The sequence below is a fragment of the Halichoeres trimaculatus genome, unplaced genomic scaffold, assembly GCF_033239565.1.
Source record: "Halichoeres trimaculatus isolate MK-OKI-2021-1 unplaced genomic scaffold, fHalTri1.1 fHalTri1_scaffold_16, whole genome shotgun sequence".
NCBI classification, from domain to species: Eukaryota; Metazoa; Chordata; class Actinopteri; order Labriformes; family Labridae; genus Halichoeres; species Halichoeres trimaculatus.
Window position 1 is genome coordinate 2,755,989 of NW_027437194.1, and position 26,403 is coordinate 2,782,391.

Below are 26,403 nucleotides of genomic sequence, written 5' to 3' on the forward strand. Positions count from 1 at the left end.
TATGCACCCCAAAAATCGCAAAAAGAATCAAATCCAGAAAAAAGCAGATTGTTTCAGCCCTTGTATCCAGTAAGCAGAAATGTTAAAGATCAGGAATCAAAAAAGAAACAAAAGAAAAGCAGTAGCACAAGTGTCCACTAGGGGCTGGCTCCAAAAATACCAAATCTCCATTTGGTTCCATATTGAAACGCCTGTTTTTACAGCAGAAATAAACATGTTTTTAGCTCAGTTTATTAAGAATTGGTTTTGGATGACTGATTTTATCTTTTTTTGGGTCAGAGTCAAAAGAAAAATTTGATTTTTTTTTTTTGTTAAAAACTGATTTTTCTTTTTTTTTTTCCCCCAAGTTTAAATTCCTCATTTTTGTCTTTGTTTATTAGCTTGGTTGGAAAATAGTTGTAATGTAATATCTTTGCACATTTATTGGGAAATAATGTCTCCTGATACTGTCTTTAGAGATCATCATCATCATTCAACTTTTTCACTTGGTGTAGTGTTAAATAACAACCCAAAAATTAGACATACGGAAGAATCTCAATTTATATCGAATTTGCACCCCAAAAATCACAAAAAGAATTAAATCGGGAAAAAAGCACATCATCCCTGCCTTGGTATCCAGCACGGAGCAATGGTAAAGTGCAGGAATCAAAAAAGGAAAAAAAGAAAAGCAGTACCACAAGTGTCCACTAGGGGCTGGCTCCAAAAATACCAAATCTCCATTTGGTTCCATGTTGAAACGCCTGTTTTTACAGCAGAAATAAACGTGTTTTTTTAGCCTAGTTTATTAAGAATTGTTTTGGATAACTGATTTTTATCTTTTTTTGAGTCAGAGTCAAAAGGTTTCCTGTGTAAGTGGCAGTTTCTCAGGCGATTGCCTTTTGTGCGGTCAGCAGTTTCAATAAGAGCTGCACTGATCTGATCCTGGTCTATAGATTCCTAAAGCGGGATTAGCAAGAAAATAGTTTCCATTAGTATCAATGAGCCGATCCATTGGGTTTATCTCTTTTGTTTAAATTACAAAAGCATGAAGTTGCCAAATATCATTCCCCGTGAATTGACCACATCCATGTTTCATACAGTATACTGGATTTCTGCTAACCTGGCAACCTCTTCTGTTATTTAAAGATTCCTTATCAAACAATGATTTAAAAGTTTTACAGATTTTTTTTCTGCGTTACCTCCATCTAACTCTTTCTCTTCTCTTTCCCCAGGAGAGCCCTATTGCTCTGTACAGTTTTATATTGTACGTGTTACCTGGGACTTACACAAGTACACTCTGAAGGTAAGACTCTTTCTCCCTGAAACTTAACACATGGAAAAATCTGTAAAGCTTGCAGCATTACTCAACGGGGGGATTTTTGAGTTATTCTTTGCCTGTTTGGTCATTGCCCAAGCACGTAAACACATTGCAATGAGAATTGGGACAGCAGTTGCCCTGACGACGAGTGTGAGAGCAGCTGAGTGAGCAGGGGAGTGATCAAATCAAAAATCCAGGGACAAAAATTAAAAAATACTGCCTTCATGCTTGAGAAAACAGTGTGTGTAGAGTCATTAGCCGTGATGACCCTCGGGGGGATTACCACCTGAAGCTGAGCCGCCTTTAAAAGTTATAGAGCTTGTTTTTTTTACCTGCCTGGCTCACGTTTTGTCAGATTTATTTCACCCTCACTGCTCCTGAAGTGTTGATTTTCACAGATGTTTTTGAGCTTAAAAGCTCTGAAAAGCAGCTGTAGGCTACCTGCTAATTAGCAAGGAGCAAAGCTAGCTGCTAGCCGGGGAACTCACTGCATAATAGCATAGATTAGCTTCAGCCAGTGGTAGAGACCAAAACGGAGTAAAAAGAAGTCACTACTGGTACCTTCTCTTCCTGAACAATACTTTTTTTAATGTCAATTTTTTAATGTCAGTTTTAAATTCTTCCAAAAAAAGCTCTTCCAATGTGGCGTTGGTGTCTGCTGTTAGCTCTGTTAGCCATGTCTGTGAACAGCATGATGCTACTCTGCCCTCTGGTATTTCCTCTGTTGCTGGGTTAGCACAGCTAGCTTGTCCATCTTATTGGAGATAGATCTTACGTTCCCAATAACGATGGATGGAAGGACAGGTCCATGTCGTCACTTCTTAGCTCACACCTGAGAACCAGCACGTCATCCTCACCTCCTTCTCCTCACTTTGTGGGAAACATCTGGCCTTGCACCAGCTAGCATTGACATGCTACAGGCTGCTAACAGCTGATTTCACATGTAAACAATGCAGCCATGGTTACATGTAGGAACTCCAGACAAACACAAAAGAAAAAGCAGTAAAAATATCACTTAAGACAAAACCAGTTTGGTGTCCATTACCAACAATGAGCCATACGAAGTAATGACCCACTCCAAATGCAAAAAGTTACGAAATTGAGAGATTTCAGTTTTTTGCAGTGCATGCTTTCACTTCAGTCTTCAAACTACTGAAAAGTTGCTAGATTTGTCAGTAGCCGCTTATTTTACACAAAAAAAGACGCCAGAAGAGTCTGAAATGTCGCTAAATACAGCACAAGAGCTGCTAAGTTAGCATCAGCCTGCATCGTTACAGCCAATCATACGATCACCAGTCACATGTTCAACCCTTTGGGTACCGAAACTAGGCAGCGATATCCAAGTCATGTTTTGATACTCGGTCATATGAAGCGTTAGCAAAGCTTAACAAAGTTTGTTGCTATTAGCAGCCGTTAGCTTACAAGCTTCACATATCATCATCTAAAGACACAGTTGTGTTCATAACTGACTGCTGCTGTCCAAAGGAGGCTGAAAGCTCACCTGGTGCAGGTTTTATTTCAAGGATACTTTTAAAGAAGTATTTAAAAAAAAACAGAATGAAAACACTGATCGTTTTCGTCTCTTGTAGCATGTTTTATTGTCCCCTAAAGCAGCCAGGTTGGACGTAATTCGACCCACTTCCTACGTAACTTGGCCCCTCTGAGCTGTTTTTGCTCGGTTTATGATTATTTAAGCTGATTTTTGTACCATCTGGTGTTTTCCTCTGTAGATACAGTCCAGCCAATCGGCCTCTTCTCTCGTTTACTTTCTGTGATGGAGACCGACAGCACGCAGAGTTCAAAAGGCCTCGGCCAGCAGTCGCTGAAAGTGATGGCAGACGGAGCCAAACATTATCTCAGTTTGTTACAACAAGGCTGACACTTTTTGTTTACCTTTTAATTAGTCAGGCAGGTCCTGAGTCAAGATAAGCCCAAAGGCAGAGGATGTTACCATGGTTTTAGACATAAACTCATCTTTATACAGGGAGTGAGTCATTTCAAGGAAGAGCATCGCTAATTATCAATAACATCAGATTATAAAAGCTAGCTGATACATACATCAAACTGACAAAGCTTTGATTTTTGGCTGCTTTGTTTTGGATTTTGCTCTTACATTGAAAAAAAGGCTATTTTTGGGCCACCTGTCAGTCAAGGAAGGAGGAAATGTTAGTGATAAAGTCAATTCTTAGTGGAAATGTGATGACAAACACGACTATGACTCTTAGAGCAATCAGTTGCTCTAAAAAGCCTCCAGTCCAGCCAGAGCTTTGAGACCTTTTGATCTCTTTTTTGAGACTGTTGTCCATTTTCACATAAAAGCAGGACCCCACAGATTTAAAGCATCAAAGTGTATTTACAGTTCTGTGGCTTTGGTGACTACAGGTCTGAAAATGAATCCAGCGGTGTGGAGTTAGACTGAGCGCTCCCCTACGTAAAATCTGCCAGGCTACTGGATTCATCACTGACCAGACGGTGGGGGGTTTAGAGGCATTGTGGGCAGTAAAGGCGCCAGGTTTTAGGAATGAAGCAGGATACAAATGTTTTTGTACTTCTCTTGCAGATTTGAAACTTAATTATGAAACACTAGAGGAACGTGGAGAGCTGGTGGTGTAGTGGCTGTGACAGAGAGCAGAGCAGAAAGACACACAGCAAGGAAGAAGGAGCACGACATTTCTCTTTCTTTATACAGAATCAGATCATGAATGAGTCTGTTTTCATAATGTGTGTGTTAGTTTTTAAGGTCGTATGGGGTAGCTAGCATCCGGTTCTACCTAAGGAGGGGACTTCCTTGTGTCTGTGTGTGTGTTGTCAGGTGTTTTTCCTGCCGTACAAGAAAGTTTTTGACTACATGGTGCTGCTGGAGTTACATGTTTGTGTTTTGTCATATAAAAGGTGGTGTATTGGATGCTTTTGAAAGTTTTTGTGAAAAGACAATTGAGCGTCACTTAGAAGCCCCCTTCTAGATTTATGCCTGATCATAATCCACACTTTAAAATAGAATAGAATAGAATACAACTTTATTGTCATTGTAACAAGTACAACGAAATTGAAGTCACAGCAGCAATGAAGAAAACAAAAGTAAGAAAGTGTATAGAAAGTGCAAAATGGTCAATAAGAAAATAGATGCTGACAGCTTGTCCATCATTATCCAGCCATGTCTGTGAATAGCATGATGCTACTCTGCCCTCTGGTATTCCCTCTGTTGCTGGGTTAGCACAGCTAGCTCGTCCATCTCATTGGAGATAGATCTTACGTCCCCAATAACGATGGATGGAAGGACAGGTCGAACCAGCGCGTCATCCCCACCTCCTTCTCCTCACCTTGTGGGGAAACATCCGGCCTAGCACCAATTAGCATTGACATGCTGAAGGCTGCTAACAGCTGATTTCACATGTAAACAATGCAGCCATGGTTACATGTAGGATCTCCAGACAAACACAGGAGAAAAAGTCGTAAAAATATCACTGAAGACACAAAAAGTTTGGTGTCCACGACCAACAAATGAGCCATACAAAGAAATGATCCACTCCAGATACAAAGATGACGAAAAAGAGATGAAAAAATTACAAGAAACCGACAAAGAAGAGACAGCCGCTGCAAAAGGCAGCCATAGCCAACAGAGCGGCACCTAACAAATATGTAAAGTAAAGTCATGAAAAGTATTTAAATGAGTTATCTGCTGGCTCCTAGTTTGAATGCTGCCCCATGCTCGTAGTTCTGTCCCCTGTCACGACCAAATAAACTGTAAGTACCCCCAAAAAATCCTTACAAGCACAAGTTTACTGGAAAGAAACCGTTTTTCCACCTTACTTGCCTCTTGTTTCAAAATAATTAATAAATCATGCTTTCAAATTGTGGGAATACAAGCAAAGCGTCGCTGTGGGGACGACTTTTCCACTCAGACTTATCATAAAAAGGCCCACGGCAGAAAAGCTTGGCCAGCAAAAGAGAAAACTTTTCAGTTTGTTCAAATACATGAAGTGACTTCATCCTCTGCGAGGGATAGCGTTACAGAGAGCCGAGACTTGGACTCTGTTTCCCTCTCTGTCCTACTTGAGTGACTTGGCACGGAGCAGAGCTCTGAACTGCAGCCATGTGTCCTGCACAAGCCTGTGTGTCTGTGTGTGTCTTCACATCCATACAGTGAGCTGCACGTCTGAAACCACATGGTTAATGTATGCAGCAGTAATAATACGAGCAGGGTTTGGAGACAGGAGTCTACGCTCTGCACAGATACATGTAAAGCAGCTCCTGTTGTCTGGTGCAGCGGAGGAGACCACACAGAGAGGAGGGTTCAGCGTGTGGACGGGTATATGAACACTATACCCCATGGCGGTCTTGTTTCCTCTGACTGTTTTATAAAGCCCTGATGTTTAGAGGGTCCTACAGCCTCGTACAGAACATGGAAACACCACAGAGACCTTCCTATAGGAGCTACGTCTAAAGTTACTGCACAAAAGGTGCAGCGTGTGTGGAAAAGTCAGCTTTCCAATTTGTTCAGATCTGCTTTGCATCAATTGAACTCAATAACTCCTGACGTTAAAGATTAGTGAAATCTATGTTTGACATGATACACGCGAAAACTTCTCTTTGAATCCTGAGCTGCTTCCTCCCTCAGGTCTAATTCCTTAAAAACCAACAGCTCAACCAGGATTAAATTCGTGCTTTAGACTATTTCTCCCAAACTTTCCATGCAATTATATATTTCTGACGTCCCAGCCCTCTGTCCGCCGGCTAATGAAGCGAGCCTTGTATTATACAAAGACAAACATCTCATTGAAATCCCTTCGTCCTGCGGGTTAGCAGAACAGCGACTGTAAGGTCGACCCGTCCGTCTTTCCCCTCGTCTTTTTTTTCCGCTTTCTGTCATGTCATCAACTTTGCTTGTCCACTTTTCTATCTTTTCACAAGCGGAGCCTCTGTACACATGTCCCCATTAGGCAAGGCCGGGTGACCACAGGTCAGAGGGAGGCCGCAGACAATGAAGATGATGAGGGGCCTGGTCACAGGTCTGAGATCACAGGTCATACTGTGAATGAAAGTCTGAACAGAGAGTCAAAGCTGGCTGAAAGGCTGGAAACTGTACCCTGTGCAGAGATGCTCGGCTCGCTTGTGGTTTCTGTGGGCATGTTGTGGGTTTTACAGACCGGCTCGACTGATGAGAAAGACAGACGGGGGAAAGAAGACGAGTGATGTTCATGCCTTGATAACAGCAACATTTCAACTCATAGATTAATAAATAAATCAGCGTAACGTTGTGAAATTTTAGTCGAGTATTCCCCAAGTATTCCCGTTCCTGGTACCACACGCTCCCTTCACAATCACCTCCGCCAGCCGTTATGTTTCCATCCAGCACAGTTTGAACTCACGAAACAAAGTCTAAAAAGGTGTCCTGCTCTGTCCTGTCCTACATGACTTGTGATTACTAGTGTTTTGCAAGCAACACCTGATCGATATACCTACGATCGTTTGCTTTAATGTATTTTCTGCAGCATTCTATGTTACTACAGAAACACAGAACAGACTAAATAGTAGATTTTTTTGTATTTAGCTAGCAGCCACCGAGTGATAAACACTAGTCTGAAATGATGAAGTCAATGCTTATGTGTTAAAAGCTGCAGTTCTCAAAGAGTCCACCTGAGGCTGCCTGTAAAAACAGTGGTACCTACATGTACACTCATTCAAAAAAGCTAAATTAAAATAGTAAAAATACATTTATTTACAGTCTGGTTAAAAATAAATTGGTCTGATTTGCTCATTTCTGCTGGGGGGGAATTTTATGTACACGACAAGTTTCACCCCAAAACACAAAAACACAGCAAAAAAAAAAAAAATCTTGTTGTAGTAAGTATGCCAGGCCTGTAGATGGAGCTACAACTGTCTTGTCCAGAAGCAGATTTTGGTAGATCTCCTCTGAAGTAGAGTTGGGCGTATCTGTGTATTGGTGAATGCTAAGAGCAAAAGTGGAGCAACAGATGCTCATTTTGTCGAAAGACAGTCAGAAAAAAAGTCTGAAAACTCCGGCTTAAGGTCAGGGATGGGTACCGAACATAGACTGTATAAAACATGAACGTAGTCTTCCAGACGTCACCTGTCTCTTTCTGAAACGGAAAATGAAGCAGATTGGCTATGGCGGCCATATTGGTAGTGGCAAGGGCTTCGCGTACAGCTATAGGGCACCTGTCGGTCACGACATGACCCTGAGCTGTGCTCTGATTGGGTGAGCTCATAATGTCAATATACTCTGAAATGCCGTACAGTGTGTGCTGATAGTAAAATTATTGACTCAGACAGGAGATGTTTTTTGAACCAGGCTGTAAATAAGTTAATTTCTGCTTTGAAAATGGCTTTTTTTGGCTTGGTATGTGACTTCCTGTACTTCCGGGGCCAGCCTCAAGCGAACACTGGAGAAACAGCAGATTTTAGCACTTCAGCATTGTCTCATATTCTGAGACCGGAGGTTGCCGCTTGGTACCAGCCGAATTCTTTTAAAAGTACCTGGTACCAATTCATGTAAACCAAAAGGTACCATGTTTAGGTACCTAATGCATCCTTGTAGAATGTATTGAAGAATAAATATGTTAAATTGAAAAAAATATGTATTGTTATCAAACAAATTGATATTTTTTTACCACATAAACAGATTAAAAGTACTGAAAATTGGTACCTTTGAGTACCAGGTAGTGGGCATGTGTACCGTATCGTTTCATATGTGAATGATACCCATCCCTACTTACTGTCGGGAAAAATCCCCTCTTGAGGCTGTTTTTAAAAGTGTGGGTTTTAGATCACCTAAAACACTGTTTCCTTGTAAACGAGAGGCCGAAACTCAACAATACTTTTGTGTTTCATCCTAAAACTGCCCCTTACTTTTAAAGTTTGTTTGGCTGACTTGACTAAAAACTGACCCCCTGTAGCTGTCTGCAAAGAGGGTAAAGACCGTCCTCTTTACCTTATGCTAACTCAAGCAAAGCTAGCTTGAGTTCAGCATTTTTCAATATGGTCCCTGTCTACTATAGGCTGCAAAACTAGAAACTGTTCAGGACCTGTCTTTAGCTTTCTTTTTTGCCATTTGCCACTTTCCAGGAAACTCAAGTCCCAGCCTAACCTCATTGAATTCAAAGACGTTCAGGCACAATGTGGCAAAGATCATGTGATGTTTTGGCTCGGCTTTCAAACCCAGTATTATTTTTACCACCCTTATAGCTGTTTGAACGTGGCCACATTGGGGATATGATATGTTAGGGTGAACTGCTCCTTTAAGATTTGTTGGCCCGTTAAGCAGTAAACATGCTATATTGAGAAGCTATTTGCTGTGGGTTTGCTTTAAAGTGTTTCATGTCTCACCGCAGACATATGTTCAGTATGATACCACATCTTGCTTTGCTGGAGAGGGTGTAAACCACTGACATTTGAGACAAAGACAACCACAGTACTTCTGAGTATAGATTGACCAACCAGGGACTCCATAATCCTCCTCATTAGATTTATGTCTGTCTGGGTTGTATTTGTTTAGTCCTAAAGTTGCAGTAGACGACTGCAAGACGCAGAAATACTATGCTATGAAGTGTAACCACTTTCCTTTTTTTACAGATGTGGACATCCTCCAAAAGTTGGGGCTCAAGGGAGAGAAGCCGTCGCGCTCGGTGCCAGCAGGGGTCATTCCATTCAGATCGGGGGTCATCCTCAATCAGCGGGCACATGTCGAGTCCCCATTGCGCTCAATCTTCCCATTGGCCATCTGGCCCAATCTGGCACTGGTCCTGAGCGTGCGTTCACACCGTGTCAATAGTGCGTTCCTCTTCACCCTGCTTTCAGGCCGCAAGAAGCTCCTTCTCGGTCTGCAGCTTGCTCCGGGCAATCTGGTCCTCCACACTGGACCTAACACTTCGGTGGCACTGCCCTACGAGCCCCATGATGGCCAGTGGCACCAGCTGGCAGTGGGAATTAATGGACAGAGAGTGACTCTATATGCCTCCTGCGGAGAGCAGAGTGTTCATGCAGACTTTGGGTGGGACAGCGAGGAGGGACTGGCCCCAGAGCTCCAGGGCTCCTTCCTGCTGGGGCGGTCAGGCCAGCAGCAAGCCTCGGCACACTTTGAAGGAGCCATCTGCCAGTTTGACCTGGTCCCTTCTGCACAGGCAGCTCACAACTACTGCAGGTACATTAAGAAACAGTGCAGGGAAGCCGACACTTACAGGCCTAACCTTCCTCCCTTGTTGCCTCTCCTTCCAAGAGAAAAAAACGTCACAGCCACCGCCGCTCCCCCTAAACGCGGTGGGCCGGTAACAGCCAGGAAACCCACAGGGCTCAGCCTCGCCAGGAGTGTTGCTGCTGCTGCCTCAGCTGTAAGAGTGGCCCCCACTCAAACGATAAAGCCCAGTTCTGGGACCAGACCTACACCTCTGCTGGCAACTGTCATGCCAGTCACAGTCCAACTTGGTCTGGCGTCCCCACCACCTAACGCAAGGACTGAAACTGTAACAGCACCCCTCAGGACAAGAGTATCCCCAACTAAACCACCAGTCCCCAAACCTTCAACTTCTAAAGCGTCAAATCAGAAACCAACAAAACCCACTCCCTCGAAGCCCACTTCCAATAACACCTCCAAAAAGATCACAGATGACAAAAAGAAATCTACCATCCCAACTTCAACCAACACCAAACCCTCCAAGATGAAACCTGATGCTGCCTTATCAGACCAAGGCGCCATCCTGAAGAAACCGCAACCCACCAAGAAAACACCCCCTAAACCTAAAGTTACGCCTTCCAAAGCCACTCCGTCCAAACCGAAAGTAAACTCTGTCAAAGTTGTTCCCTCGAAACCAACGATACCCAAAGCTAACCCTTCAAAAGCAACCATCTCCAAAACTACAACGTCTAAGAGCTTCAAGCCGGTCTCCAAACAGGTCATCAAACCAACAAAGCAACCCCCGACTACCAAGTCTCCGGTGATCCAAAGAACACCTAGACCTTCGTACAACCCGGTGACACCACCTGCAACTGATGGCTTCCAGAGCTGGGAGGTGCCACCAACGCAATTCTCCCTCTTGGAAGGCGCAATTGGACAGAAAGGAGAGATGGGACTACCGGTGAGTTAATCTGATTGTGTTATTCTGTCTGTAAGAAAGTAAAGCTTTTTTCTCATCACATTTGTTTCCAAAGATGCAATTCAAACAACATTTCTCCCAGACATTGGTATTAACTCAAATAATCCACACATGAAAAGAAATCACAACGTTCAGGTCCATAAATAATGATTATGTGGAATTTAGTACGATAACACAGGAAACTCATCTAATACTTAGTGGAGAAGCCTTTGTTTGCAATGACAGCTTCCAGAAGCTTCTTGTATGTTTGAACTAATGGCCCACACTGCTCAGGTGTGATTTTGGCCCATTCCTCTGCACAGATTGTCTTTAAATCTGGAATATTCTTTGGTGCCCTCTGGTGAACCCTTTTCTTTACTTCTTTCCACAAATGTTCAGTTGGATTGAAGTCAGGTGATTGACTAGGCCGTTCTAACAGATTGATTTTCTTTTTCTGAAACCATTTGAGAGTCAACTTTGCCGTGTGCTTTGGATGGTTGTCCTGCTGGAAGGTCCAGCCACGTCTCATCTTCATCATCCTGGTGGATGGCAGCAGATTCAGATCAAGAATTTCCCCATACATGGCTCCATTCATTGCTCCGTCAGTTATATGAAGTTTGCCAACACCATGAGATGAGAAACAACCCCATGTCATGATGCTTCCACCTCCAAACTTCACTGTTGGTGTAGTGTTTTTTGGCTGATGTGCAGAGCCATTTCTCCTCCAAACATGGTCTGTAGTATGACAGCCCAAAAGTTCAGTTTTGGTCTCATCTGACCAGACAACATTCTCCCAGTATTCTACAGGCTTGTCAAGATGCTGTTTAGCAAACTTTAAACCAGCTTCTTGAGGAATGGAGTCTTGTGGGCTGAGCGTCCATAGAGGCCATGGCGGTGGAGTGCATTGCCTATTGTTTTCTCTGTAACAATTGTACCTGCTGCCTCCAAGTCTTTCTGGAGCACTTTCAGGGTGGTCCTTGGCTGGTTGAGTCCTCTTCTGACTATCTTTCTGACTCCCTGGTCAGAAATCTTCAAGGAGCTCCTGTGCGTGGCCTGTTGATGGTAAGGTGGTGCTTCTTCCACTTGTGAATAATGGCCCCAACGGTGCTGACTGGAATATTCAGGTGCTTTGATATAAGTCTGTAACCAGTTCCATTCTGATGCTGAGCAACAATCAGGTTGTGAATGTCTTCAGAGAGCTCTTTGCCTTTACCCATCATGAGGTGTGTGCTATTTAACTGCTTGGTGAAAAAAACACCTTTTTTATAGGACCATCAATTTGCTCTAGCCCAGCTGATGTTGGTTTGCACTAATTGGAAGTTCAAGTAATAATTACTGACAGATTTCAGGTGGTATGGTGCATTTCCTGTCCAAAGTATTCAGCCTTTCCATGGTGTGTTCAATACTTTTTTCCTGTGTTATCGTACTTAATTCACCATAATCATTATTTATGGACCTGAACGTTGTGATTTCTTTTCATGTGTGGATTATTTGAGTTAATATCAATGTCTGGGAGAAATTTTGTTTGAATTGCAGCTTTTGAAATAAATGTGGTGAGAAAAAAGTTGATGCGTTCAATACTGAAAGACCAGGTCTGGATCCAGGGCTCACACAGGTTAGAAATACGTCTTCTTCTCCCTCCTCTCTGAGCACCGTGCCCTCCAGGCTGGGTGCGACGTGACAGGTCTGACGCCTTACCGTCTCTGCACAAGATTCCTTAGTCATGGAGGGCTAGTGGAGGTCTCATGGCCCTGTTTCAAAGCCGGGTCAAGGGTCAAAACAGTCAGCAAACATCACCCTGTAGGCACAAGGTAGTCTAGGCATGTAGTATACTTCCAGGACGGGAGCAGCGAGGCATGAAGGTTCAGTTTCTCGAGTTCCAGGTTGTCATATTTTCCTCATTAGCATTGGAGTGTTTTTTAATCACATCCTGATGGAGCATTGGTGATTTGATGACTTTGAGTTAAGTGAGTTTTAACTTCTTGGTAGCAAAAGTCAGGATTGTGTTTGTTTTTGATAAATAAACAGAGATCAGGAGCTTTCCAAGGTTTTAAGTTTAATTGTTGAAGCCGTTCCTCAGAGTCTCCTGAGCCTGTTCAGGGTGTGTGTACTCCTTTACTCAAAGCTTCCCCTGTGATTGACTCGCAGGCCCTGTTTGTTTGATACGTCTGGCTTGCTTACTCTTTGTAGTGGCCTGTAATTTGCTGCTGTAGATTGCAGAGTGTGGCGTGTCAAGGGTTGGCTAATTTACATCCACACTGATGTCCCCACCGGGCTTGACTGTCATTACAGAGCGCCAAATGACTGCCTTTTAGGAAGCGCTACCTGCAATCTCAATATGAAGTGCTGTAATCTCAGACAGAAAATATCCTAGAAGGATGATTTATGGAGGTGATGAGGTCATTTATTTGAAGACTGTCTGACACATTTAGGCGAAAGGCACAACGCTGAAGCTCAAAGATTAGGAGAAGATGTTTCTCTTTGTGTCACTTCTTTTGGTTTTTCCTGTTTTGCTTGCACTCACGCATTTTGACAAATATGAAAGCCAGGAGCCAACGATTGAGCCATTGATTGAGGTTTCATCCAACTGCCTTTTCATTCATCACTCTGGCTGCACAAAGCATTGAGAGTGTTTTACTGAAACACACAAAAGGACTAAGATTTGGACTTGTGTTTCCACTGCTCGGTAGCTGCCAGGAGAAACATCCTGTGCAACAGTTCCCGATCAGAAGCACCTTTGGCTTTAAAGAAGTCGTCCTCTGCTCTGTTTCACCACTTACCCTCTTGTTATTAAAATGCTCTCAGTTTTGATGTAATTACTGGAAATTGAAGTTGGAATTTTCATTTGATTAGCTTTTAATTTAGACCGTGGCAGCAGTCGTTTTAAATCAAGTTAAAATCTGAGCGGGCTTCTGTCAAAACCAGGCTTCTGTGTTCTGTTAAATTAGACCTGCAAGCTGTCAGGAGTCATAAATATTTGCAGAAAGGTAAAGTTTCAGGGCGTTTTTATTTGACATTACAAGGGAAAAAAAGATTACAGAGGATTTTGTGAATGTATAATAAGTAGTTGGGTATTTTTTCTCCTGTAGGGATTTTTTTTTGTCAAGTTAAAGGAGCTTAAAATCAAAAGATGACAAACATACAGTGTGTCTCAAATCACATACTTCCATACTGTGTACTCAAAATTTTCAAATTGAGTGTACTAAGCATACTACATACTCACTGGCTTAGTGCGCAAATTTTGAGGGTGTAGTGCTGTCTCAAATCGCATACTGCTGAGCGTCGTACTTACCGGAAATGATGACATGATGTGGACCTCTTCTTCTTCTACATCTAATTGTGATTGGCTTCCAGCGCATTTCCGCCAAATACCGCCACTATTTGCCCGTGAATTTTCATAGCCTTTTCAGTAGTATGTTAAACACAGTTAACACAATCAAAATACCAAGATCTTACCATCTTTCATTGTAATTACAATGAATTTCAATCGCGCTTTGCTACGCCATAATCGGTGCCAACAACATCTCCTCCTCCTCCTACTTACATGTTTTACATATTCAGTCCATCCAAACTTTTCGTGTTCATATTTAAACTTCCAGACAATAAATCACCAAGAAACACACTTAAATATGTTGATGAATCTGTTTCCAGTAACTTTTAATAACCTGACAGTTACTTAAATAAAAAAAATCAAGTATCGCTCCCCGAGATCAGAGGAAATCTGTATCAACATGAGCTACATTCAGTCCTCAGGTGGCACAAAGTCAAAGCCGTCCCTCTGTAACTGAAAACAGCCTCTGCCATCAGTCTGTGTTTGAAAAGTGGTGGTTGAAAAATGCATACTGATGTGGAAACTTCGTGAGACTCCTCCATTATTGGCCGGAGAGGAGTCAACAAACCGATTCTCACAGACAGAAGGAAATAGGTTAAAGACCAACAGGTGGAAAAGAGAGGAAAGACAAAACAAACTAACAAACAAACAAGTGTAAGGAAGAAGACTTTGGCACTCAGGCGGGGGGGGGGGGGGGGGGGGGGGGTGGATGTCGACAGGTCCCGAGGGCCACCATAGGGGACACCACCTGTAACAATGGGGGTGGTCTCAAGCATGTAGGTCTTCCTGGATGGAGATGGTGGGGAGCCAATTAGCATCTTCAGCGTGATAAAAACATCACAGACTGTTAGCTACATGCAGTTTGCTCCTGTAATGGCTGTGACATTTAGACGTAGAGGTTAAAGAGGGATGGCGCTGGTTTGGAAAGTGAGGTGAGAGCAGAAAGGGAATCACTTTCACTCATCTTTATAAAGGCTTATGCTTTTTACATTATCAGGATTTAAGCCCTGCAGGTAGCTCACGTTAGCCCACGGGCCTTGTTTTCCTTCACCCCCCTTTACCCTTTTTCGATTAAAAGAAAACGAACGAGCACAAGGCTGATAAAGCCGAGCAGCAGGCAATGAGTGGTGCGAGGAAATGACTTGTTATTTCTAGCTTTTCCCCGTTTTCCTACTGCACACTCTCTGAGCTTCCTGATGGATAAGGCTGAACTCTCGTCACCTTAAAGCAGGGGTCTGCAATCTGTGGCTCTGGAGCCTCATGCGGCTCTTTGACTCCTTTGCAGTGGCTCCTTGAAGCTTTGAAAATTATTATTTAAATGAAGAATTTTTATTTTCCTTAACTGTCCACAGGCTGCCCTAATAAACATGCTTAATTATGCAAAACATGAGTAAACCATTTAATTGAGAAGTTGCCATATATTATCTACAAGTTATCAAATTCATTTTTTCTATGAAAAAAAAAATAATTTTTGCAATTAAGATTTTTTAATTTTTAATTTAATTTTTTTATTTTTTGTGGGGGGGGGGGGGTCATTTAATTTCATTTTTTTTCTAATTTTGCAATTTTTTCGGAAGTAAAATTTCTTTTAAAAATGTTGGCAATTTTTTTTAGATAAAAAAACAAGATTCTTAAATAAAGTGATTGGTTTAATTATTGCAAATTTTTAATTTCTTTTTTTTTTTACTTTTTGCATATTTTTGCAAATTCAAAGTTTTTTGAAAAAATTTTGCAAGTTTTTAAACATTAAGATGTTTTTTTTTTTTTCAAATTTGTTACATTACCAATTTTTGAAAAATTTCAAATTTCAAACTTCAAAAGTTTTTAATTTTTTTTAATAAATTTTTGAAAATTTGCAAAAAAAACAAACAAACAAGATTTTGAAACTTCAAAATTTCTTGACTTTTTTGCTAATTTATTAAAAAAAAAAAAAAAAAAAAAAACAAGAAATTACTTTTACAATTTTGTTGATTTGAAAATCTTCATGTTTGGGTAACAATTTACTAGAATTTAACTTTGTTTAGAATTTTAAACACTTTATAGTTTTTATAGTTAAGATAAAGTAGATTTTGTGGCTTGTGAATGGCTTAAATCCAGGTGAGCTGAGGCAAAATGGCTCCTATGAAAGTAAAGGTTGCAGACACCTGCCTTAAAGTGTGGTTGCATCAGAGGGAGGATTTTTAATTATCAGAATACATGACAGACTTAAAACTCCTGCTCTCTCTGTCTTTCTCCAGGGACTGCCGGGACCTCCAGGGAAGCCGGGCCTGCCAGGCAAAAGGGGACCACGGGTAGGTCCCAGCTTGTGTCACTTTAAAGTATCTGCTGTTTTAGTTTCATTTAGCTGTCCTGGTGGTTTTCTGTCTGCGTGCCTGTGTGAGTGTTTGTGTTTTTTTGCTACTGCTGCTGACGCACATGTTGACTGAAAGCTCAAACACAACAGGCAGTAAATAACCTTTTGGCTGGGAGGTGACTCAAAAAAAAAAATAGACACAACAGTCAGTCAAGCAGACAGCCTGATAGATAGGGACAGGAGGGAGTGTATCTGTGTGTTCCAGCCCAAAGGCAGACGCTCGCTCCGTTTTTTACAGTTTCAATAATAACCTGCCAAACCAGGCTCCCATCGCGGCTCTGACACACACATTTACACACACAAAGTGTTTTCCTATGCAGGCGGATTGACCATATTCAGCACAGGGCTGCGAGCACTGACCTCCCACCCCTGAGCATAAACAGGAAAGCTCCTATAAAGACGGCCTTTCAAAAGCCTGGCTGTGCCACAGGATGCCTAATAAAAGCACTGTAAACAGACAGGGAACACATGGCTCCGCTGGACTCTCTTCTCCTCATTGAGCTTTTGCAGCGGACTGCAGCGACACTTCATAGGAATCCCATTCTGGACTAATGAAAGGCCTCTTTCTCCAGAGCAGTTAAATAGATATGGTCTCTTTCCTGGGTCTGTCTTCTCTTCTGCTCCCCTTGTTTTTTTCCAGATTCCTTGCTAGCTCTCATAGTGGCTCTGAATCCTTACAGTCTTACGTCTGATCAACTGTGGAGTATACAGAGATGAAATTCGGTGCAGAGCTTCACGTTATTGCTTAAGTTAAGCCTGGTCCCCATCAGCCTGTACCATAGACTGGATAAAATATAGACGTTGTCTGCGCAGCGGAAAGAAGCCTAATATCAGCCGCTCACACTCTGATATATCTTGCAAAGCTAATCTTTTTAATGTCCAAACCTTCTTAAACTTTGCACATTCACATGGAGGTTGAAAGACTTTGGCTTGTAGCATGTAGCATGAAGCACACAGCCTTAATAAGTTGCTAGCATGTCCTGAATGCTGACACTTAAAACTTTCTCATTAAGCTAATGTTGTTTAAAAAAATCATAGCCTTCACAAACTTAAATGCTAAACCTTCTAAAGCTTAAAGGTTGACGTACTGACTCTAGCGTGTAGTTTGAGTCTGTTGCATTTAGCATGTCTTTCATGATTACACAACAACAGCTTACAAAGCTAACGTGGTTAACATCATAACACTTTAAAACCTAGACTATTAGCCTAGAGACTGAAATATTGTTCTCTTTAGCGTGTAGGCTAAAGCTACTGTTTTAGCACACTGTTTCACTAAGTTGCTAGCGTGTCTTAATAAAGCTAAACTATCTTAATATGCTAACTTAAGCATATTAGCAGAAAGTTGAGCAAGCAACTTAAACACGTAGCCTGAAGCTGCTGCTTTAGCACACAGCATTAATGGGTTGCTAGCATGTCTAATATGCTTACGCTATAATATCTTACAAAGCTAATGTGGTTAACATGCTAACATCATAACATTTTACAACTTAGCTTATTAGCTAAGAGATTGACACTTTGCTGACTTCAGCTTGTAGCCTAATGCTCCTCCTTTAAGACACAGCTTTACTAAAGTGCTAGCATGTCTGTAATGCTAACACTCGTGCAAACTATCATATTATGTTAATGTAGTTAACATCCTGACATCACAGCATTCAACAACCTAGCTTATTAGCTAAGAGACTGACACTTTGCTGACTTTGGCTTGTTGCCTAAAGCTACTGTTTAAGCACACAGCTTGAAGAAATTGCTAGCATGTCTCTAATGTTAACATGCTGAACTACCTTATTACGCTAATGTGGTTAACATCATAATATTCAACAACTTAGCATATTAACTAAGTGATTAAACCTTTGTTGACTCCAGCTTGTGGCATAAAGCTATTGTTCTAGCACACAGCTTTGCTAAGATGGTAGCATTTCTTCAATGTTAACGCGCTAAATTATCTTTAGCAACTTTAACATGTAGCCTGAAGCTGCTGCTTTAGCACACAGCCTTAATGAGTTCCTAGCATGTCTTATATGCTATTGCTACAATATATTACAAAGCTAATGTGGTTAACATCCTAACATTCAGCAACCCAGCTTTTTAGCTATGAGATTGACACTTTGCTGACTAGCTTGTAGCTTAAAGCTACTGTTTTAGCACAAAGCTTCACTAAGGTGCTAGCAGGTCTCTAATGCTAAACTATCTCATTATGCTAATGTAGTTAACACCTCTAAATCTCAGCATTCAACAACCTAACTTATTAGCCAAGTGATTCACTCTTTGCGGACTGTAGCTTGTGGCCTTAAGCTACTGCTTTAGCACACAGCTTTGCTAAGATACTAGCATTTCTTCAATGTTAACACGCTAAAGTAACTTGTTACGCTAATGTGGTTGTCACCCTAACATCCTGACCTTGTAAAACTTGAGCATTTTTGCAGAAAGTTGAGCTAGCAACTTTGACATGTAGCCTGAAGCTGCTGCTATAGCACACAGCCTTTATGAGTTGCTAGCATATCAGTTTGTTAGTTGTTTTAAATGTGTTTGACAGGCTACATAGTTATGGCTTTTTTTGTTTGTTTGTTTTTGCTACATTTTGGACAAGTTTTGAACAGTTTTTGATAAATTACTTGTTACTACAGTAGGAAAAATTAAATGGATAGGGACCAAACGTGTTATTTGCATTATAAACAAAGTAAGTGTCAGAAAGGTGGCTGTAGCTAGCTTTTTTGGTTTAATGTACACATTTAGCGTTGCTATCATTCTCACAGATTGTTAAGCTGGCTGTGATTTTGCATTTTTTCAAACATTTCTAACCATTGCTGTCTGAAAGCCTCTGTAGCTAAACTCTCTGTGATCCCCTCTGCTATACATGTATAAGGAGGTCTTTGTCTGGCTCTAATTAAAGCTATTTAAGCCCCGGCAGCAAGTCCCGTTCCATCTCAAGTAACAGTTCCACAACATCAGCCTCACTTAGGTGGATTTCTAATTATCCAAATCAATCTTACTAGAAATTAAACTTTAATTGGGTTTAAATTTTGTAGAGAGCTGTGTGAATGGTGAGGCCAAGTGTTACATAAGAATACCAATAAGTGGAACTTTCTGTGTGCGGCCAGACGGCAGCTTTTTTTCCAAAAAATGGATTTGTATGTGTTTTTCCCAAGCCTACTCAACAGCCTATGGTTATCAATGGAGGATTAACAGTTTTCTGGATTAACACATTTTTGCAGCAGTATAAATCCTAATGCTAGGTCAGAGTGTTGGCACGATTGTACTCGAACTTCTCTCTGACTGATTTACATCCTGGTGGTTTAGATGTGTCTCTTTTCAACCGCACAAACCAGCTGTTGAACAGCCTGTGGCATTGTCCCTGGAAGTGGTCGGTTTGCAGAGCGCAAACAATGAAAACAAGCCGCTTCAATAAAAAAGCACTTGTAAAGGTCTTGGGTTTTGATGCCACTTTAACAAGGGTCACTTGCAAACATGCTGCCAGTGTCTGACACTGACCTCGCAGTCGTTTCTGTGAAACACACACACACACACACACACACATCGACGCACACACTCGCCATGGCGCTAATCCCACGCCGAGCGGCTCAGACATATGTGGTTGTGTTTATGACCTGCCTATATAAAGAGTGAGACAGATTATGGTGCTTTCCTGTAAACAAAAGCATTTATCAAGTTTAATTGCTCGCTGCCATGTGTGCGCAAACACTCAGCGCCATGTACACACACTTAACACTCTCAGACATATGTTGTCCAAATCCTTGCCTCGCAGCCAGATAAGAATGTGGTTTCGATTTGGGAAAAGAAAATCACTTAAAAAATTAACTCATCTGATTCACACTGAAGCGTTTGCGTCATCTTTTCACATCTTTTCATGTGCAGACCTGAGTTCCCATCACAGGGAGGAGGAGATGTTTGCATTTTGCCTGACCTTCTGTAGCACTAGATTACTGGAAGTCTGCGTGATGACACACAGAGCACCATTGAGCCCCCACGAGCACCACCCATGAACCTTGACCTCTGATCCCACACATGTGAGTGCGAGACGCCGTCTCTACGGCAACGCACAGCACAGAAGCCTTTGCTCGGTGTCCGTGAATAGCCCCGGTGAGCTGCTGGTTTTTTTCTTTTTTCTTAAAGACGACACTGGTAGGGTGGTGTGAGAGGAAATGTGCGGTGGATGCATCGAGGGCACACAGGCCTTTATCTATCCTGAGACTGGCTGCGTGGATCCGTCTGGAGCCTGCTGGGTCAAAAGGGTCTTTGTTTGAGGGAAGAAAACCTGCATCGCCCATCTTTCCTCAAGCTTCCCTTCTGTTTTTTTTCTGTACTTTGCTTCACCTGGACGTAACGCTAACTCAGATTCCAGATGAGCATTTGGAAAGCTTCGAATGAGGAAAGGTGTTTGTTACACCAGCTTTAAGGGTGTGTGTGTAATCCCTGGAGAAAACTGCATTAAGACCTCTGAAACTTCACTGTAACAGCCTCGGGGGCGATAAAACTCACATACCGTGCCTCAATTCATTACTTTAACAATCCCCTCTTGGCTACTTTGTGCCATTTTTACTACCAAGCTTTAGATGTTAAGCATAAAAGTTGCGCCAGGTTTCCATCATTATTTTCAAACTTGTCATAACAATTACAAGCTAATACAGTTATTGTTGTAATACTTTGGATTAGTTATGATTTCCTTTTTTTTAATAATCTGGTCGCTGAATGAGGTGCTAAGCTCTCAAAACGTCGGCTTGTGAAGCCAATAAAGTTACTGGCGTTTTCCCCAGCGAGGCTTAATTCATTCGCCTTTTCTGCTTTTGTTATGACTGCAATTTATGCAGCGCAGGAGCTAATTCTGCACGATCCACTCAGCTAAACGAGGAAATACACTTCTTAACTCCTACAGGCAGAGTTTCTATCCTGTATGCATGCATGCGTGTGTGTGCAGACTGTGATCTTTAATCATGAAGACATCCAGCGGTTTCACATGCTCTTGATCTAATGTTAGTTTATCAGACTGCTCTTATTTGGCACAGCATCATACAGCATCTCTTTTATCTTTAATTTGCTGCCTGTGTATACGTTAAAATTGCCTTTTACAAGCTGGTGCTGAAAGTCAGACTATGTTTACAGGAAAAGCCGTTAAAAAAAAAAAAAGCCTGCTAGGATATTTAGTGTGGGAATGTAACCTTGAGAGTGACGTCACGCCCAGAGCATATGCATTAAACCTCGCTTTAAGCTGCACATGTGGTGATGATATAAAATTTATAGATTCAAGGACAGATATTTATACGCCGCAGAGTGGGCAGCTCGCATGTTTCCAGGACGTGAAACATTAGGAGCTATCATTTGATGGATTTCAACCATCTTGTCTGAAGTTAGCATCTGTAGCGGCGAGCAGGATTATTCCCACAGGAACCACAGTCCCGCCCTGCGTCGCCGTTCAGAGGTCGGTGGTTTTCCATTTGATAGCTCAGCTTGTGGGCGCCCCACCCTGCTCTTCTCTAATTAGACACCTGTTGCGCGAGAAGGGGACACGACATGCGAGCGAGAGCGCAGCAGCAGAAGTGGGTGCCAGCCAGTGCCTACCAGAGAACTGCCCAAGCTGTGGCGAACCGCAGAGTTAATTTTGAAGCATGTAATTCAAACATGTCTGGATTGTTCGAGGTTATTCAGGGCACTACAGCGCTGTCTGGGCACTGTACGTCTCTGGAGGACACCAGAAGAAACCAAAACATAAAAAAGAGGGACCAAGATGCTGTGTCTTCAAAATCTGAGAATCCTTGGAATGAAAATATCCGTGTGTAAAACATAACAACAGTGAAACACATGGACATGTTTAAGTCCTGAGAGGAGTTCTTTATGTTTCTGTGCCGTCCACGTAAAATGGATCAAAATAGCAGACTTGGTTAAGGTGACGTCTCCCATTGGTTTGTGAACACTCCTTTCAAAGCCTTTAGTGTTTTCACCATCAACATCACGTTTAATGGAGCCAGAAGAGACTCCCTTAAATGAGGGATAGGTTGGATATATATATATATATATATATATATATATATATATATATATATATATATATATATATATATTCTTATTTGAAAGGTTTACCATACTGAATCCCGAAACCTGAATTGCAATTAAAGAATAATACTGTATCATTTCTTATTGTATCGTATCATATTATATAATCTTGGCATGAAACCGAATCAAACAATGGGATAAGACACATTATGATATGACCCAATGTGTTACCTAAGGATATGTTAGCATACATTTGACGAGTGAAACGACACAAAATAAAACAAAAGTTCATTGTGATACAGTATGTACAATATGATATGATATGATATGATATCTGGTAGCATATCATTTATTTCTATGGTGTCTTAATGTACCGTACTATACTGTAATAAATAGTAAAATATTGCTTTTAAATATTTTTGTTTTGTGTCTTATCATATTGTATTGTACGGTATGGTCTTATTGAGCCCTGTTCTATCACATCGTAATGTAACATCATATCATAAATTATAACGTATCATGATGTGTCATACAGTAATGTATCATGTCGTAAGGCAATGTGTCGTATCAAATCATAGCGGATCATATCGTAAAGGATTATGTTTAATGTTATGTAGTAAATCGTATCATCGTATCACATGTCATAAGATATCAAATCGTAAAAAAATTGTAACTAACTTAAAAACGTTACAAAACGACCACAACCGAAAAAAGTACTGTACACACAAAAGATTGTGCAGGCATCTGCAAGTAAACAAATAAAACAAACTAATCAATAAAACAAAGGTGCAGGTTTCATAAAAGTTTCATAAAAAGAAAAAATAATAAGCACAAAAAAACAGTTACCAAAACCTAAAAACAAACCATAAAACACTAAAACAGGAGCAGACGTGTTTAAAAATAGATATTAGGGGGCTTGTCTTATGTAGAATGGGTATTATATCATATTGTACTGTAGGATACGGTACCGTGCTGTATTGTATCATATCGCATCTAGTCATATTGTACCGAATCATATCGCATCTTACCGTACTGAACCGTATCGTATCTAATCATATTGTATTGTATCGTAACGTATTGTACCAAACCGTACCATACCATACCGTATCTGATCATATCGTATCATATTGCGTCGTACCGTATCATATCTCATCACGTTGTATCATATAGTATGGAATTGTATCGTATCTTATCATATCGTATTGTACCATCTGATATCGTACTCTATTGTATCGCACCGTATCATATCTAATCATATTGTATCGTACCGTACCGTTCCACATCGTACCGTACCTTACCGTACCTTACCGTAAATTACCATACCATACCGTACCGTACCGTATCGTATTATATTGTATCATGTCTTCATACCTTATTGTATTGTATCATATCATATCGATCGTTCCGTACTGAACTGTATCGTAACTTATTATATGGTATTGTATCGTATTGTATTGTACCGTACCATACTGTACCATACCAAACCTGATCATATCTAATCATATTGTATCACATTGTATGGTATCGTACTGTATCGTATCTTACTGTATCGTTCCGTATTGTATTGTAACGTACCATTCCATAATGTACCGTTCCACCCACACCTTTTCTCAAAGGGCTTTTTGTTACGCTGTATAACCCAGCCCAAACCCCCAGATTGCTTTTTCTTCCCTGTGGGATTATCATATTGTATCATGTCTCACCATATCTTATTGTATTGTATCCCATTGTATCCTTATGTACTGTACCGTACTGCATCATATCATATCACATCATAGCACATCATATTGTACCGTATGGTTGTTGGTATGTTCTCTTTTAGCATTGTGTCATACAGTCTGGCATAGTTTTGTATTTCCCCATCACATTAAAGCATCATGTATTGTGTCTATTGTGTAGTGAAAGAAGTGTGGCAAAGTCTGATTACATTTTATCTTTTGATACATTTGATTTTTTGTCAGCTTTTTCATTATCTGTCTGTCTGTCACATACTGTCACATCATACAGTTTTCAATCACAGTAGTATCATATGATGAGTAATATTACATCGAAACGCACCATCTGTGGTGTGTTGTGCCAGTTTGCGTAGCCTTGTCTCCTCCTGTGTCATGTTTGTGATGACAGCACCTATCAATGCTTAGTAATGTCCTGTTCATCCTGGAGAATCTCTGTCTAAAGTGAGTCAGACATGACTGTCAACAAAGCGCCCTCTGACAGGAAAAGCACTTACAGCAAAAGGCATTATGTTGTCACGTCTGCATCCGACCAGCGTGTCTGTTTTTCTCCTTTTCTCAAAGGGCTTTTTGTTACGCTGTATAACCCAGCCCAAACCCCCAGATTGCTTTTTCTTCCCTGTGGGATTATACAGAGCGCTGCCTGTCTGGATGCTGCTTTACGCTGCAGTCCAACAGATCAGTAACAGAAACGTCTCCCTGATTTGTTTTGACTCACCTCAGTCAAACCTGCTGACCCGACTCATAAAGTAGTTTTTCCACCCTATCTGACTCGCTCGACCCTTGACCCACTACAGGGGTAGGTTAGGGGCCCGGGAGTGCCGCACCACGTGGAGGGCAGGAGCGGGGTCAGCGATCCAAAGGAAAAAGCCACTCAGAGGAAGAGGAGGCAGACGGACAGACAGCAACAACCTTTGTGCTCCTGCCTGCTGGCGGCTGGTTCAACTTAGGAGAAATTGGCGTAAAATAATTCTCTGTTTTCTGAAGGTTTCTCAAAACCATCCCATGGGGGCTGCTGCTGGAAACCGCTCGTGTTACCAATACGCCGCTACTGTAGATCTGTCTGTTTGCTTTCATGCACAGCCATGGAGAAAAGATTCAAAATGTACCAACAACAACACGATCTGCATAGCTCATTAAGATGCTTGGCTAATGTGTGTTTGTGTGGAGAGACTTGTTGAGTGTGGGGGCAGGAAAACCACCTCCATATGGTGAAGCCGCCCCCAGAGCCCCCTTTTTTTCCATAAGCTTCTTCCCCCAACACCAACCCCAAATACCTCACCACATACACACACACACACACACACACACACACAGCTGATGTGTAGGAAAATAGGTTAAAGAAGCATGAAGGCTGAGCTTCTCCAGACAGGCCTGCACCCCCATCACCTCTCTGTGGTCTCATTCACGGTAGCAGAGCCGCACTCCGCCTCACCCCCCATCCCAATATGAAGATTGATTGGGATCACGCTCACCTTTTGATTATGTTTTCCTCTTTCTCTTGCTTTCCCACAGGGTGCCCCAGGTCCTCACGGAAACCCTGGCCGACCCGGTCCACCCGGGCTGAAGGTATCATTCACACTCATCACAATTTAGGTTTTGAAGATTTTTCCCCTTTAGCTCACTGTCCACCTGCCTCTCCTCCTGGTTTAACAACACCTTTAGGACCTTGTCTTGCCTCATTCGTGACCAAGAATCCTTTAAGGATGTGTTACACGTTGAGTTTTTCTTGAATCAGCTGGAATCCATAAAGAGCATCAAGGGTAATAGAGCTTTATGGCAGAAAACTCGGGGCCGTTTGAGTTCACAGCAGCCACACCTGGCAGTTTAAGACACTCGGACACCTCTCAGTTTAATACTTAAGAGATGTATCACTGTATCTTTTTAACATGTGTGCTACAAAGATGGATGTCAGTTTTCCCGTTAGGCTCAAATTTCACAATGGTTTTCAGATTCCTGGAGATCTGCTCGATTTAAGCTCCAAACCGCTGCGATGTGAAAACGTGACGGCGAATGTGTCTGAGTGAAAACCTTAAGTGGGGGGTAAAGGATGATTGGACAGAGTCAAAGTGATTTATTACGGCTCCAGGAAAAGACGTTACAAGTCGTAAAGTGTGAACTTCTAATAAATCTGTCTAATTTTAACGTGTGAACAGGAGGTGACCCTGCTCAGGACAAATTCTCCACGTCCCACTTCTGATTGTTGGGACTGATTTGTGCCTTAGCAAGCGCCCTTAACCTCTGCCTGTGTTTGCTCACAGCACAAAGTGAAGACAACTACATGTATTAAAGGTGCATTCTGAAAATTCCTTCAACAAACGACAACTTTGCACGCTGATCCTTGACCTCGCCGAGTCAACTAACTCCAACTCTTCCCCCAGTCATAAAGTTACAAACTCACATCCATTTTTGTTAAAAGCTTCATTCTCTCTGGTAGTAGGATGTGGTGTTCTCAGACGTCACAGTTGAATGACGGGGGTTAATTCTGATTGGCTGGCACCAGTTTTACGTCAAGACACCACTGCCTTATGTGGGTCTGGCATGCCTCGATTTCTGTGATTAATTTTGTAGTGATGGTGGACACTGGAGCCTAA

At 41.7% G+C, this 26,403-nt stretch overlaps 1 protein-coding gene across 1 annotated transcript in view; it reads left to right on the plus strand.

Annotated features, from left to right (window-relative positions):
• Positions 1–26,403, plus strand: part of col27a1a (collagen, type XXVII, alpha 1a) — a 101,466-nt gene that overhangs the window by 5,599 nt on the left and 69,464 nt on the right. The window contains exons 2-5 of the mRNA XM_074690602.1: positions 1,212–1,282; positions 8,891–10,389; positions 15,955–16,008; positions 25,325–25,378. Coding sequence (XP_074546703.1) covers positions 1,212–1,282; positions 8,891–10,389; positions 15,955–16,008; positions 25,325–25,378 — 1,678 coding nt within the window. The remainder of the gene's footprint in view (positions 1–1,211; positions 1,283–8,890; positions 10,390–15,954; positions 16,009–25,324; positions 25,379–26,403) is intronic.